Source organism: Podarcis bocagei, assembly GCF_964188305.1.
Source record: "Podarcis bocagei genome assembly, chromosome: 16".
NCBI classification, from domain to species: domain Eukaryota; kingdom Metazoa; phylum Chordata; class Lepidosauria; order Squamata; family Lacertidae; genus Podarcis; species Podarcis bocagei.
The window spans coordinates 16,904,553-16,917,471 of record NC_138142.1 but is presented as its reverse complement, the minus strand read 5'-3'; the positions used below and the strand labels follow the sequence as shown (position 1 = coordinate 16,917,471).

The 12,919-nt window shown below is 48.0% G+C and overlaps 1 protein-coding gene across 3 annotated transcripts in view; it reads left to right on the top strand.

Annotated features, from left to right (window-relative positions):
- Window positions 1-12,919, top strand: part of DEPDC5 (DEP domain containing 5, GATOR1 subcomplex subunit) — a 55,339-nt gene that overhangs the window by 26,602 nt on the left and 15,818 nt on the right. For 2 of the 3 annotated variants that reach the window (XM_081174646.1, XM_081174644.1), the window contains exons 23-31: window positions 725-822; window positions 2,220-2,285; window positions 5,251-5,434; window positions 6,630-6,790; window positions 7,481-7,598; window positions 8,017-8,184; window positions 9,959-10,178; window positions 11,194-11,330; window positions 12,391-12,520. In XM_081174646.1, coding sequence (XP_081030772.1) covers window positions 725-822; window positions 2,220-2,285; window positions 5,251-5,434; window positions 6,630-6,790; window positions 7,481-7,598; window positions 8,017-8,184; window positions 9,959-10,178; window positions 11,194-11,330; window positions 12,391-12,520 — 1,282 coding nt within the window. The remainder of the gene's footprint in view (window positions 1-724; window positions 823-2,219; window positions 2,286-5,250; window positions 5,435-6,629; window positions 6,791-7,480; window positions 7,599-8,016; window positions 8,185-9,958; window positions 10,179-11,193; window positions 11,331-12,390; window positions 12,521-12,919) is intronic. The other variant, XM_081174645.1, reaches the window with a different exon arrangement.

Sequence of the window (12,919 nt, the reverse complement as noted above, 5' to 3'; positions counted from 1 at the left end):
GTTGGGTTCATAGGAAGTCTGATCCCACCTCAAATTACTCTTTTTTTGGGGGGGGGGATATGGTTTTTTAATTTGATTTTTAAAAGTATAAACATACAACAAAAAACAGTTCCGAATCCAAATATCGAGATTGCTCTGAATCTCCTGACTTCCCCCCATCCCTTCCATGGATCCTAACAATATGTTTTTTACAACTGCATATCAGTACTTATCCAAATTTTTAATCCTTCTAAATTTTCCATACTTTCCATTACTTTACAAGTGTGGTTAAAATCCTGCTAATGTTTTAACCTGTTTACAATGGTCTTGTGAATAAATTATAAACTTTTCCCATTCCTTGTTAAAGTCCTTGTCTTCTTGATTACTGAGTTTCCCAGTTAATTTTGCCATTTCGGAATAATCCATCAACCTGGTTTGCCATTCTTCTCTGGTCGCTACCTCAAATTACTCTTCTCTTGGCCTTTGCCTACAAGTGTTTGGGCTGCAGCTCATTCTGCATTTGTAAGAACTCGATTTTTCAGCATGGCAGCACATACACTTTGGAACTCCCTGCCTATTGATATCAGGTAGGAGGAGCCTTCACTGTACCTTTTTCAAACACCTTCTTAAAACCTTTTTAAAAAAAAAAAAAACACCTTAAAAGCCTCTCCAGACACATAGATGTTGACATGCTTTAATCTTCTTTTACTGTTATCTTTAAAAGCTTTCCTTTCTTTCTCTCCAGGCATGGAGTTGCTCACCATCCAGATGATGGCACTTCCTTCATGAGCTTCAGTGGCATGGAAGATTACTCTAACCAGCTCACTGGCAGCCATGCCACAGGTGATAACGGTTGGCACGAGGCGGGTGGCGGGCGGGCTTCGGTGATGATGCGGGCCTGTTCCAAAACTGACCCATAACATACACCTGTCTGGGCGTTCGTCATGGAAGAGCAAATTGCAGGGACCGTGAGCATTATGTCCCTGCAGTTAGTGACCATGTGGTTAAACTGTGGAACTCACTCCCACAAGAGGCAGTGATGGCCACTAACTTAAATTGCTTTAAAAGAGCATTAGACAAATCCATGGAGGAGAGGGCTATCAATGGCTACTAGCCATGACTGCTGTGCTCTGCCTCCACAGTCAAAGACAGCAATGCTTCTGAATCCCAGTTGCTGGAAGCCTCAGGAGGGGAGAGGGCTTTTGTGTTCGAATCCTGCTTGCTGGCTTCTTCCCATTGGAGGATCTGTTTGGCCACTGTGAGAACACAAGGCTGGACTAGAAATGGTCTGTGGCTCACAAAAGCCCTCTCTGCACCTCCTGTCATGGCAAAGGTCTCTTTTGTCGGTGAATTTCTACTCAATATTGATCCAGAGTAGATTCCAACGTATAGTTAGCAAAGTAAAAACTTAAAACACGTTGCAGGATTCCCAAGAAAATAGACCAGAGGCAATTAATATTTCATCCAGCAGAGCTTTACTGCTACTGAAGGCAAATGAGCATAATGGTCACAAACCCAATACATTCAGGATTTGCACAGTCCATGAGAAATCCAGTTGCAGCAGACTTAACTTAAACTTAACAATAAATAATAATAAGACTAAAACCTTAACACTAAGCATACTATATACAGAACACCACACCAGAAGGAAAGAGAGATAGAAAAGAGTGAAACCCAGGCTGCTTCTGGCCTTATTATTATAGTCAGCATGACCTTGACAGAAAGAGATAACAGAACCAGTTTAAGCCAGCTGTGCTCAGCTTCTCTGAAGGAATAACCCAAACATCATGAACCTTCTGCTTGTTTCTAGGCAGCATAGGAACTTATGTGTCAGCTAGAAACTTCCAGCTTGCACCTGTTTGTATCACGCAGAGAAGCTTCCAGAACCCTCTTGAATTCATTAGAATAGGAAAGATCTCTCCACATCAGATCAATAATTTCTGAACCAGAGCAACCGACGTGACTTTGTGCAACAGGCCACATTCTGCGCAGAAAAGACTGAGACCCAGGCCTCACTATTATAGTCAGCATGACCTTGACAGAAAGATAACAGAACCAGTTTAAACCAGCTGTGCTCTGCTTCTCTGGAGGAATAACCCAAACATCATGAACCTTCTGCTTGTTTTTTTCACACAGACGCTCCCAGAAGCTTCCAGAACCCTCTTGAATTTATTAGAATAGGAAAGATCAATACTCTCTGTACTAAGAAATGCAAGCTGATATCTTTCCCCTTCTTTCAGGAATGAATGCCCGAAGCCAGAACAAGGACTCCCTGGAGAGCGCCGTCTCTAACTCTCCAGATCCGAGTAAGAGCAGTGATGACAGGGTTGGGGAGGAGGAGGTTGGTCTGTGTAGATGAGGGCAAAAGCGAGAGAAGCACTTCCAGAGTCCCAAGGGCTCCCGATCGCCTCCAGTTCCTTTTGCTCCCTCTCTCCAAAGTGGTAAGTTTTGGGATAGGGCTTTCCTTCCATCTGGGATTTTCCCATACAGAAGCTGTGAGGACACAGTCCCACAGAGGAAGGCTTCTGGTTGCTCAGTGACCGGATCTTCAGCTGTCGGGAACATCCCAGAATATTTGTCTGAGAGCGAGCAACACTAACCACAGCATTTAAATAAATCTGCCTGGGTAAGGGAACTGGGGGACGCGGGTGGCGCTGTGGGTTAAACCACAGAGCCTAGGACTTGCTGATCAGAAGTTGGCAGTTCGAATCCTCGCAACAGGGTGAGCTCCCGTTCCTCGGTCCCTGCTCCTGCCAACCTAGCAGTTCGAAAGCATGTCAAAGTGCAAGTAGATAAATAGGTCCTGCTCCGGCGGGAAGGTAAACGGCGTTTCCGTGTGCTGCTCTGGTTCGCCAGAAGCGGCTTAGTCATGCTGGCCACATGACCCAGAAGCTGTACGCCGGCTTCCTCAGCCAATAAAGCGAGATGAGCACTGCAACCCCAGAGTCGGCCATGACTGGACCTAATGGTCAGGGGTCCCTTTACCTTTACTTTAAGGGAACTGGTGCAAAGGGTTGTTTGACTGTCTCCTCATTTACTATCTGTGAACCTTGAGCAGGGCAAATGTATTGTTAGACTAATGAATGTTGACCTGTGAGAAGTTGGGGGAGGCAGCATCCCCCTCCTGGGACCTTATCTTCTCCCCCTGGCGTCCCCGTCTGGGTTGCTGGGTTCACCATGTCTTAATTCTAAGAACAGGGTGACATACTTAACTGGCTTTTCTGTTCCCGCATACAGGAAAGCTTTCTCCTTGACACACTTGAGTGCCTTGATATTGAATCTTTTAGAAGGCAGACGTGATAAAGTTGCTGGACAGTCCTTGTAATAATGAAGAGGCAGTTTTACATCTCCTTTTCAAATGCAGCTTTTATTGAGGAGGCTTGGAAGTGAATGGAGAAAACTGCTCTACCCCCTTGCACATACTTTGCCAGGTTGCCTGTTCAGAGTCCTTTGTGGGACTGTTTTATCGGAGGCCTGCGATTCTTTAATCACAGAGTCAATTGCAAAATTCTTAAATGGAAGGATTTTGCTTAGGCGGCCTGTGATTGTTTTTTGCGTTTCCCCCTCAGAGAGCTGTGAAGGCTCTTGCAAATTGCAGCCGTTCTGGGTGGAGACCAGAGCACAGTCTGTGCCCTGGGATGGAAAGAGGGAAGCTAGATTGCTCATGCTCTGGAACCTGAGTACAATTCCCACTCCACAACGAAAAACTTTGGTCCTAGGGCTTGATCTGCCTGCCATTTAAAAGTTGGTCTCCGTGTAAATTTGCCTTCTGTTTGGATTTATTGTGCCCATCTTCTGTGATCAATAATATCTGCCAAGCCCAGAGTGTCTTGCGAGGCTCACTCCGATGCAGGAATTTGCCCTTGATGGCTTAGCCTTGGAACATAGGTAGGACTTGAGGGAAGTCTCTGAGCATGTGTAGAGTGCTTTTCCCTCATAGATGTGGGAACCAGCCTAAGTAGCTGCTCTGACAACCCTTGTTAGCAGGAGATGAGCCCCAGGAACCCTCTCCCGGGTGCAGATGCCATTCTCCCCTTAGATTGGCTTCTGTCATTCATGCTGTTGAGCCAGACTTACACATCTCGAGTGTGGGAGAGAGCACTATGGGGAAATGAGTCCCCCATCTTCGTCTCCTCCTTCTGCACCTGTCAGCTGGCTCAGAAGGTGCAAAGAATGTCCTTCCCTGGCCACTAGGCTGGGGATGCAGAGGGGCTTTTGGCCGAGAGGAGTCTCGATGCAACCCATGCCCAGAGTGTGGAGCAACTGGCGGCTTTGATCCTGTGAGCTCTGCTTCCTTGGAAGCTGCTCCCCTTTAGGGGGAAATGGGGGGGCACTGCGCCACCAGCCATATCCTCCCATGTCTGCCTGCCTTCTTACTGGGTGGCTCTGGTCTGCCTTTGGCCTGGGTGCCACCTACCACTGGCCTCCCTGCCAATTCCACCCACTGGCAAGGGTCACCCCAGCAAGATCCCCCTTTTCACTATTCCCCCAGATCCCTTCTTACCTCCCTGTGCTGCTCATTCCTTCCTTTTAATTTTTTTTCCATGCTTCCTTTGCCTTCTGCTGCTGCTTCTGCTGCTCTAATGAGTGTGCAACTTCTGCTGGGTGCAGGCTGCTCTGCTGCCCTCTCTTAGCCCTCCTCTCTTTCTCTGGCACTTTGACACAGGAGGGGAAGGGTCTTCGCCCTCTCCTGTTCTGGGCTTGGAATACGGGTGTTGTCGTGCACTTCTTCATTCATTCGCCTCGGGATGCTTTTAATAGCTGTTGTTTTTTAATTCCTGCAGCTGCTGTATTGGTTCGAGTTTACAAATCGAAAGGCGAATTGAACTGTTAATTAACTTTATTTTTATTCCCAGTTGCATGATGGGAGTGAATCGGCATGGCCACTGTGTTGTTTAACAAACTCTGTCTTTCTTTCCCTACCTTCTTCCCCTCTTCCTCGACCCTTCTTCCCACCTCATTTTCCCATCCTGAACAATTTTCATTCTCCTGCCCCATGCAAATCTATCCTTTTCTTTCTTTCTTTCTTTCTTTCTTTCTTTCTTTCTTTCTTTCTTTCTTTCTTTCTTTCTTTCTTTCCTTCCTTCCTTCCTTCCTTCCTTCCTTCCTTCCTTCCTTCCTTCCTTCCTTCCTTCCCTTTTCCCATTTTTTGCTTCTGTGGCACTTTATTCTCCTCCTCCTCCCCCTCCTCTCTTTTTCTCTCTCCTTCCTCCCTCACACTGATGCCCAACCCACCCCCATTGCCTTCCGCCCGGTGACGAAACGAGGCAGTTCTGACGCTGTCTGCTCCCCCCGTAGTGCCAGGCTTCTGTTGTACAGTTGGGGTGGACTGGAAGTCTCTTACCACACCCGCCTGCCTCCCCCTCACCACGGATTATTTCCCGGACCGCCAGAGCCTTCAGAACGACTACACCGAAGGGTGCTATGACCTGCTGCCCGAAGCAGATCTGGACAGGTATGCGTACCCTGTGGCTGAAATCGGAGAGCTGTCCCTGTCCCATTGGGTGCTTTGGGATGCTGAACTGGCTGGGCTAGGCTGGGGCTGGCCACCAGTGGCTGGAGAAATGGCAAGTAATTGGGAGGGCAGGGGGGTCACGGCCAGGCCAGCTTCTTCCAGGTAGTGCCCCTGGTGGGAAAAATGAGAAGAGCCCTGCTGAATCAGGCCCATGGCCCATCTAGTCCAGCCTCCTGCCCTCACACTGACCAACCAGATGCCTTCTTCTGGGAAACCCCACAAGCAGGACTTGACAACAAGAGCCCTCTCCCCTCCTGGGGAGGCAGACCATAGCTGTCATGACTAGGAACTGCCAGTAGTCCTCTCCCCAACAAATTTGCCCAATCCTCTTTTACCCCCAATTTTTTTTATTCATTTCATAACACAAATAAACAATACAAATGTGAAGATTTTTATGGTAAGAGTAAGTGTGATAAAGGGACGCGGATGGTGCTGTGGGTTAAACCACAGAGCCTAGGACTTGCCAATCAGAAGGTTGATGGTTCGAATCCCTGCAACGGGGTGAGCTCCCGTTGCTCGGTCCCTGCTCCTGCCCACCTAGCAGTTCAAAAGCATGTCAAAGTGCAAGTAGATAAAGAGGTACCGCTCCAGCGGGAAGGTAAACGGCGTTTCCATGCGCTGCTCTGGTTCGCCAGAAGCGGCTTAGTCCTGCTGGCCACATGACCCGGAAGCTGTACGCTGGCTCCCTCGGCCAGTAAAGCGAGATGAGCGCCGCAACCCCAAAGTCGGTCACAACTGGACCTAATGGTCGGGGGTCCCTTTACCCTTTAAGTGTGATAAAAAATGGTTAAAAATTATGATACATGAAACTGCTAAAGATGAGGTAAAATGAAAATCAGACAGGTGGGACTTGGGGAAGCTCACCTAACAATGTTTAGAAAAAATAAGGATAAGACAAGAATTTGTTTGTATGCCCAATCCTCTTTTAAAGCCATCCAAACTGGCGGCCATCACAGCCTCCTGTGGCGGCATGTTCCGCAGTCCAGCTATGCACTGCGTAAAGGAAGACTTCCTGAATCTTCCAGCCTCCCCCATCATGGAGAAAGCCGTCTGGTTGGCTGCTGTGGGACGAGGGTGGTGCCTGATTGCCTGCCTGATATAGGGACAACTCACTGCCTGCCTTTTCCCTTCTCAGGAGGGACGAGGAAGGTGTGCAGATGACGGCCCAGCAAGTGTTTGAGGAGTTCATATGCCAGAGGCTTATGCAGGGCTACCAGCTCATCGTGCAAAGCAAGCCTCAGAAGCCGCCTGCAGCCGTCCAGCCGCCTCTCAGCAGCAGCCCCTTGTACAGCAGAGGTGAGAGCCTGCCCAAGACCCTCTCTTTCTCCTCCTCCTCCTCCTTCTCCTCCTCCATTTTAAGGAGGGAGATTAATCAGTTCAGATTAGCCCTTGGTTGACTTGGAAATGCAGTTGAGCAATGGTGGGAGACCAGCCCTCTTCCCAGGCTATGCCTGTGCAACACCCCTCACCAGCCTTGCTTTGCACCCTCCTGGAGTGTTTTTGCCTGGCTGGGATGTGTCATTGAGCTCTGATTGTGTCTCTGGCTTGCCGGATGGAGGGGAGAGATGGTGGCGGTGCATGCATGTGTAGAAAGCAGCCTACTGTACAGAGTTAAAATGCTTCTGTGTTTTTATTGCTTCAAACCACTTTGACATATACCGTATTTTTCGCTCTATAAGACGCACCAGACCATAAGACGCGCCTAGTTTTTGGAGGGAGGAAAACAAGAAAAAAATAATTCTGAATCTCAGAAGCCGGAACAGCAAGAGGGATCGCTACGCAGTGAAAGCAGCAATCCCTCTTGCTGTTCTGGCTTCTGGGATAGCTGCGCAGCCTGCATCCGCTCCATAAGACGCACACACATTTCCCCTTACTTTTTAGGAGGGAAAAAGTGAGTCATAGAGCAAAAAATACGGTATATATATTTATTTACGATATATTTGATATATATATATATTTATTTACGATACCCTTCCTACAAACCAGGCCTCGTGTCACGAATCCGGGCTGAAGAGGAGGACCAGTACTGGCTAAGCATGGGCCGCACCTTCCACAAAGTGGTATTGAAGGACAAAATCATTACCGTCACTCGGTATTTGCCAAAGTGAGTAACTTTGGCAGCCTTAGATCAGGAGTGAGGAACCCTTTTTGGCTCTGTGGGCCAAAATCCACCCTTTCTTCCTTCTGTCAAATCTGATTGAGAGGTGGGTTGTACCACCCACCCGTCAGAATCCCTTGCATGAGGTTTCCAGGTTTGGGAACCATAGCGCAAGGGGCGTTGCCAGCCATACACTTTCCAAGCCTCCCACGCTTCTCCTTTCCCTCTTGGATGACGGAACAAGTACCTCTCCTACAAGGCACAGTGTTTGGTTCGTTATGTATAGGGGGTGAGGTGATTTTCTGGGTACTGATCTTCAGATGGAACTCCCGGGCCAATGTGGACTAGCTGCTTGGCTTTAAAAAATATGAAAACAAAAAAGCTTGTGGGTTTGAGCTGCCAAGGTTTTCTCTGTTCTCTTTAGGTATCCATATGAATCAGCCCAGATAAATTACACCTACAGCCTGTGCCCTTCCCACTCTGACTCTGAGTTTGTCTCTTGCTGGGTTGAGTTTTCCCATGAGAGGTTAGAGGAATACAAGTGGAATTACCTGGACCAGTACATCTGCTCCGCAGGTTCAGAGGATTTCAGGTAAGTGCTGAGCAGCCTTCAGTGACCTGGTGCTCTCCAGGCACGTTTGAAATTCACCAGGCGCATTTTGCACCTGGCTATCGACCACTTGCGACCAAGTGAAGATACCTGAGTGCCAAGATGGTGCCTGACGTCTCCACCATCTGGAGGTGCATGCCTGGGGATCCTTGGATTTTCCCTGTTTTCACACACGTAACAACACATCCTATAGAATTCTACCTGTGATATTTTATCTGCATGATCGGAACAAATTTCAGGAACCAAAAAGTTGCATTGAAAAATAGGACTTTCGAGCCGTCCGGCCACAAAATGGCAACAAGAACTTCTGTTTTGGCAACTGTAACCCTGGTTTAAGGAGACATTTGGTACCTAGCTTATATATCTGAGTTTTTAACACTGATCTCCAGCTGTGTCCGATATCAGTTCCTCAGAAGAATAGGATGAACTCCTAAAGCAACATAAAAGTGTTTCTTTTGATACTTTTAGGCTTGTTTTCTCATAGTTATTTGGGCAATTTGTCTGTGTCTGGCTGGCTGCTCCCTATATTGCATGGAAAACGTACTTGTGTTGGATTTGTGTGTGTTCTGCTTGTGACTGCTCTGCATCTTTTTTTAATGTAACAGATTTATTTTGCTTTGTTTGGTTTTTTAAAAAAAGAAGCCCACAACTCTGGTCTCCAGAGCGTGGCAGCAACCCAATACAGCCACTGCAGCTTCTGCATCAAGCTTGAGAAGGAGATGCTTCAATGAGGATCTTCTTGTGTGCAGCCAGAGGGAGCCATGTGGACCTCTGGGCTGCAGGCTGGCCAGCAGCTCCTTTGCATGGTTGCCCCACGTGTCCAGGAAGCATCCCCTCCTGGCACCCAAACTCTGAAGTAGCATGAGAGTTTGACTCCTCCTTTTCTGCCAGGCTGCAAGGGGTGAGCACAGATGGGTAGGAAGAGGTGTAGAAATCTGTAAAGTATGTTTGCAAGGTTGGTTGACTGATACTTAACTCAATTTGAGCAGCTTGGCAGACGTTTCTGTACATGACACAGAATCAGAAAATTTTAGAATTGGGAAGGGTCATCCTGCGAGGCAGGAATCATGGCCAAAGAATCCCTGACAGATGGCCATCCAACTTCTTGTTCTTCTCCAGTGAAGGAGAGTCCACCACCTTCCAAGGGAGCTTGTTCCAGTGTTGAATGTCTCTCACCACCTGGAAGTTCTTTCTAATCTTTAGTTGGAATCTCCTTTATAGTGGTACCTCGGGTTACAGACACCAGTGTGGTGTAGTGGTTAAGAGCGGTAGACTCGTAATCTGGTGAACCGGGTTCGCGTCTCCGCTCCTCCACCAGCTGCTGGGTGACCTTGGGCTAGTCATACTTCTCTGAAGTCTCTCAGCCCCACTCACCTCACAGAGTGTTTGTTGTGGGGGAGGAAGGGAAAGGAGAATGTTAGCCGCTTTGAGACTCCTTTGGGTAGTGATAAAGCGGGATATCAAATCCAAACTCTTCTCTTCTTCAGGTTACAGACTCCGCTAACCCAGAAATGGTACCTCGGGTTAAGAACTTTGCTTCAGGATGAGAACAGAAATTGTGCTCTGGTGGTGCGATGGCAGTGGGAGACCCCATTAGCTAAAGTGGTGCTTCAGGTTAAGAACAGTTTCAGGTTAAGAACGGACCTCCAGAATGAATTAAGTTCTTAATCCGAGGTACCACTGTATTGTCCAAAGACATACGCACATTATGATTTCCATGTATTTCTCCACCCCACCCCGCTTGGCTTCCACCCAGTCTCATTGAGTCGCTCAAATTCTGGCGGACTCGCTTCCTGCTGCTGCCGGCCTGCATCAGTGCCACCAAGCGCATCATGGAGGGCGAGGCGCACTGCGACGTCTACGGGGGCAAGGCTCGCTCGGACGAGGAGGAGTGGCAGCTCCTGGATGGCTTCATCCGCTTTGTGGAGGGGCTGAACCGCATCCGCAGGCGCCACCGGTCAGACCGGATGATCCGGGTGAGCCGGTGACCTGAGCCAGCGCTCTCTGAATTTTTGTGGGCGCGTTCACACATTCGTCAAGGCGTATCTGGGCCTTGCAGCCAGCATGCTGACTTTTGGCAGGGAGCTGCTGCCAGCCCCGGCTCCCTCACAAGCCTACTTGCTCTTATTGCTCGTCAGTCTTTGTTCCGTTCACGCTTTTTCTCTGCACCCTTGCCAGATTTTAATTCTCATGGGAGTCAAACAGGTATAAAACTGATGTAACAAGTTCCTAGTGGAAACTGAACTGAGGACCTTGATATTGTATGTGGGCTGGAACTGGTCTGTGACCGAAATAATAAAATTCATTCATGAGCTAAGGAGGGATTTTTCTAATCACAGTCCTACAGTTGAAGAGCTACTGAAACATCATGTGACTTAATACCTGTGGCTCCATGGTAGAGTATAGGCCTCTCCCCACAACATGGGAGTTACATTCCCAGGTAACGCACATGTGCATGAAATTGCGTATAGTGGGGAACAGCCTCTAAACATGCTCTAAACCTCTGGAAACCCTTGAAAAAACAAACCTTTTAAAAACCAGCAGCACTTACCAGACTGGCACGAATCACTCCCTACAAACCATTCTCAAACTCCCAACTCTCCACAGGCCTCAAAGGTCAGTGCAAAGGCTTATGAGATTGAAGTTGCCAAGGCTAGCCATTTCCCCGCTCTTTTTGCACCATTTTGCAGTTTAAACCGATTAATGATTTCCCAGTGCTGCACGTATGCATGGCCGCATGCGAGTCACACACACATAACTGGGGAGACTCCTGTACCGGCTCTGCATTCAGAAAGTCCCAGGTTCAGTCTCTGTTGGCATCTCCAGACTCCCTGCCTTAAAGACTAAGGAACCACTGCCAGCCAGTGTAGGGGGTACTGAGCTAGCCAGACCAATACTCTTGACTTAGTATAAGTCTGATTATGATGTTCTTCTCTCTGTGTTTCCACCTCTTCCCTTTCCATTGCCTCCCAATGATCCCTTTCCATTTAGAAAGGGACTGCTATGAAAGGCTTGCAGATGGCGGGCCCGCTTTCCGCTCATTCTTTGGAACCGTCCGGGCCTCCCCCTCTGGGTAAGAAGGGGACCTCTGCGCTCTCGGCTCTGCTGGAGATGGAAGCCAGCCAAAAGTGAGTTGGGACACTAAGCAATGTGTTGAGTGTCATGATTTTTTTAAAAAATAGTTTTTATTAAGAATTTCAACATAACAAATTATCAAAAACATATCATCTTCATTTCTCCCCTCCCCAAGAAAAGCCGTCCCTCCCACCCACCCACCCCCAGACTTCCCTCAGCTTTTCTCTCCAGTTTTTCAACACATATTATTCTCTGCATATTATAAAATTGTAACGATCCTTAAATTATCTCTCTATTATGTTAACAATAATAAATTTATGTTTATTCAAAGAGTGTCATGAATTCTACTCGTATTGATCCAGAGCAAATTCCAGCATATAATTAGCAGAGTAAAATCTAAAACACGTTGCTGGATTCCCAAAGGCATAGACTAGAGGCAATTAATATTCCATCCAGCAGACCTTTACTGCTACTGGAAGGCAAATGAGCATAACGGTCACAAATCCAATACATTCAGGATTGGCACTGTCCATAAGAAATCCAGTTGCAGCAGACCTGACTTAAACTTAACAATAACTTATAATAAGACTAAAACCTTAACACTAAGCATACTATATACAGAACACCACACCAGAACGAAAGAGAGATAGAAAAGAGTGAAACCCAGGCTCCTTCTGGCCTTATTATTATAGTCAGCATGACCTTGACAGAAAGAGATAACAGAACCAGTTTAAGCCAGCTGTGCTCAGCTTCTCTGAAGGAATAACCCAAACATCATGAACCTTCTGCTTGTTTCTAGGCAGCATAGGAACTTATGTGTCAGCTAGAAACTTCCAGCTTGCACCTGTTTGTATCACGCAGAGAAGCTTCCAGAACCCTCTTGAATTCATTAGAATAGGAAAGATCTCTCCACATATAGGAAAGATCTCTCCACATCAGATCAATAATTTCTGAACCAGAGCAACCGACGTGACTTTGTGCAACAGGCCACATTCTGCGCAGAAACACACATGCAGGTTGAAAGGGTCGAGTGGGCAGGCAAACTGTTCTTGTGGTTACTTCCCGCAAATAAGAAGTGTGAGTTCATCCCTCTGCCTGCACTTTCTTCTCCAGGACCCTGGGAGAGCAGCAGGCGGCGGCAGCAGCAGCAGCAGCAGCACTTGCTGGGAAGAGCTCCAGCCAGCCAGCCGAGAACAGCAGCAGCATGGCCATGACACCGACGTATGTGGACAGTCCACGCAAGGTAAGGACACGGCCTCTGGGGCTTGGTTTCAAAGAGGCCACGTTTGCCCCATGCATGTTGCTGGCATGGACCCATCTGCTAACTATTCCGGCCGAGCTGTAGCCTCACTCACTCCATGCGGGGTCATGACTCTGTTGTCTGTGTGGGGGAATTCCAGAGGGTTTGACCACACCGTCCGGGAAAACGTAAAGAGACACAATGAGGAATCTTGAGTGGTGTCTGTAACAGCTTCCGGTTTAGATGACTTTAAAAGCGGGGTTCGTCCCGTTCACTGAGGACAAGACCATCAGCGGCTGCAAGCCAGTGATAGCTGTGCTCTCCCTCCTCTGTCAGAAGCAGTACACTGAGGAACCACAAGTGGGGAGAGCACTGCTGCGTTCAGGTCCTGCCTGTGGTTGT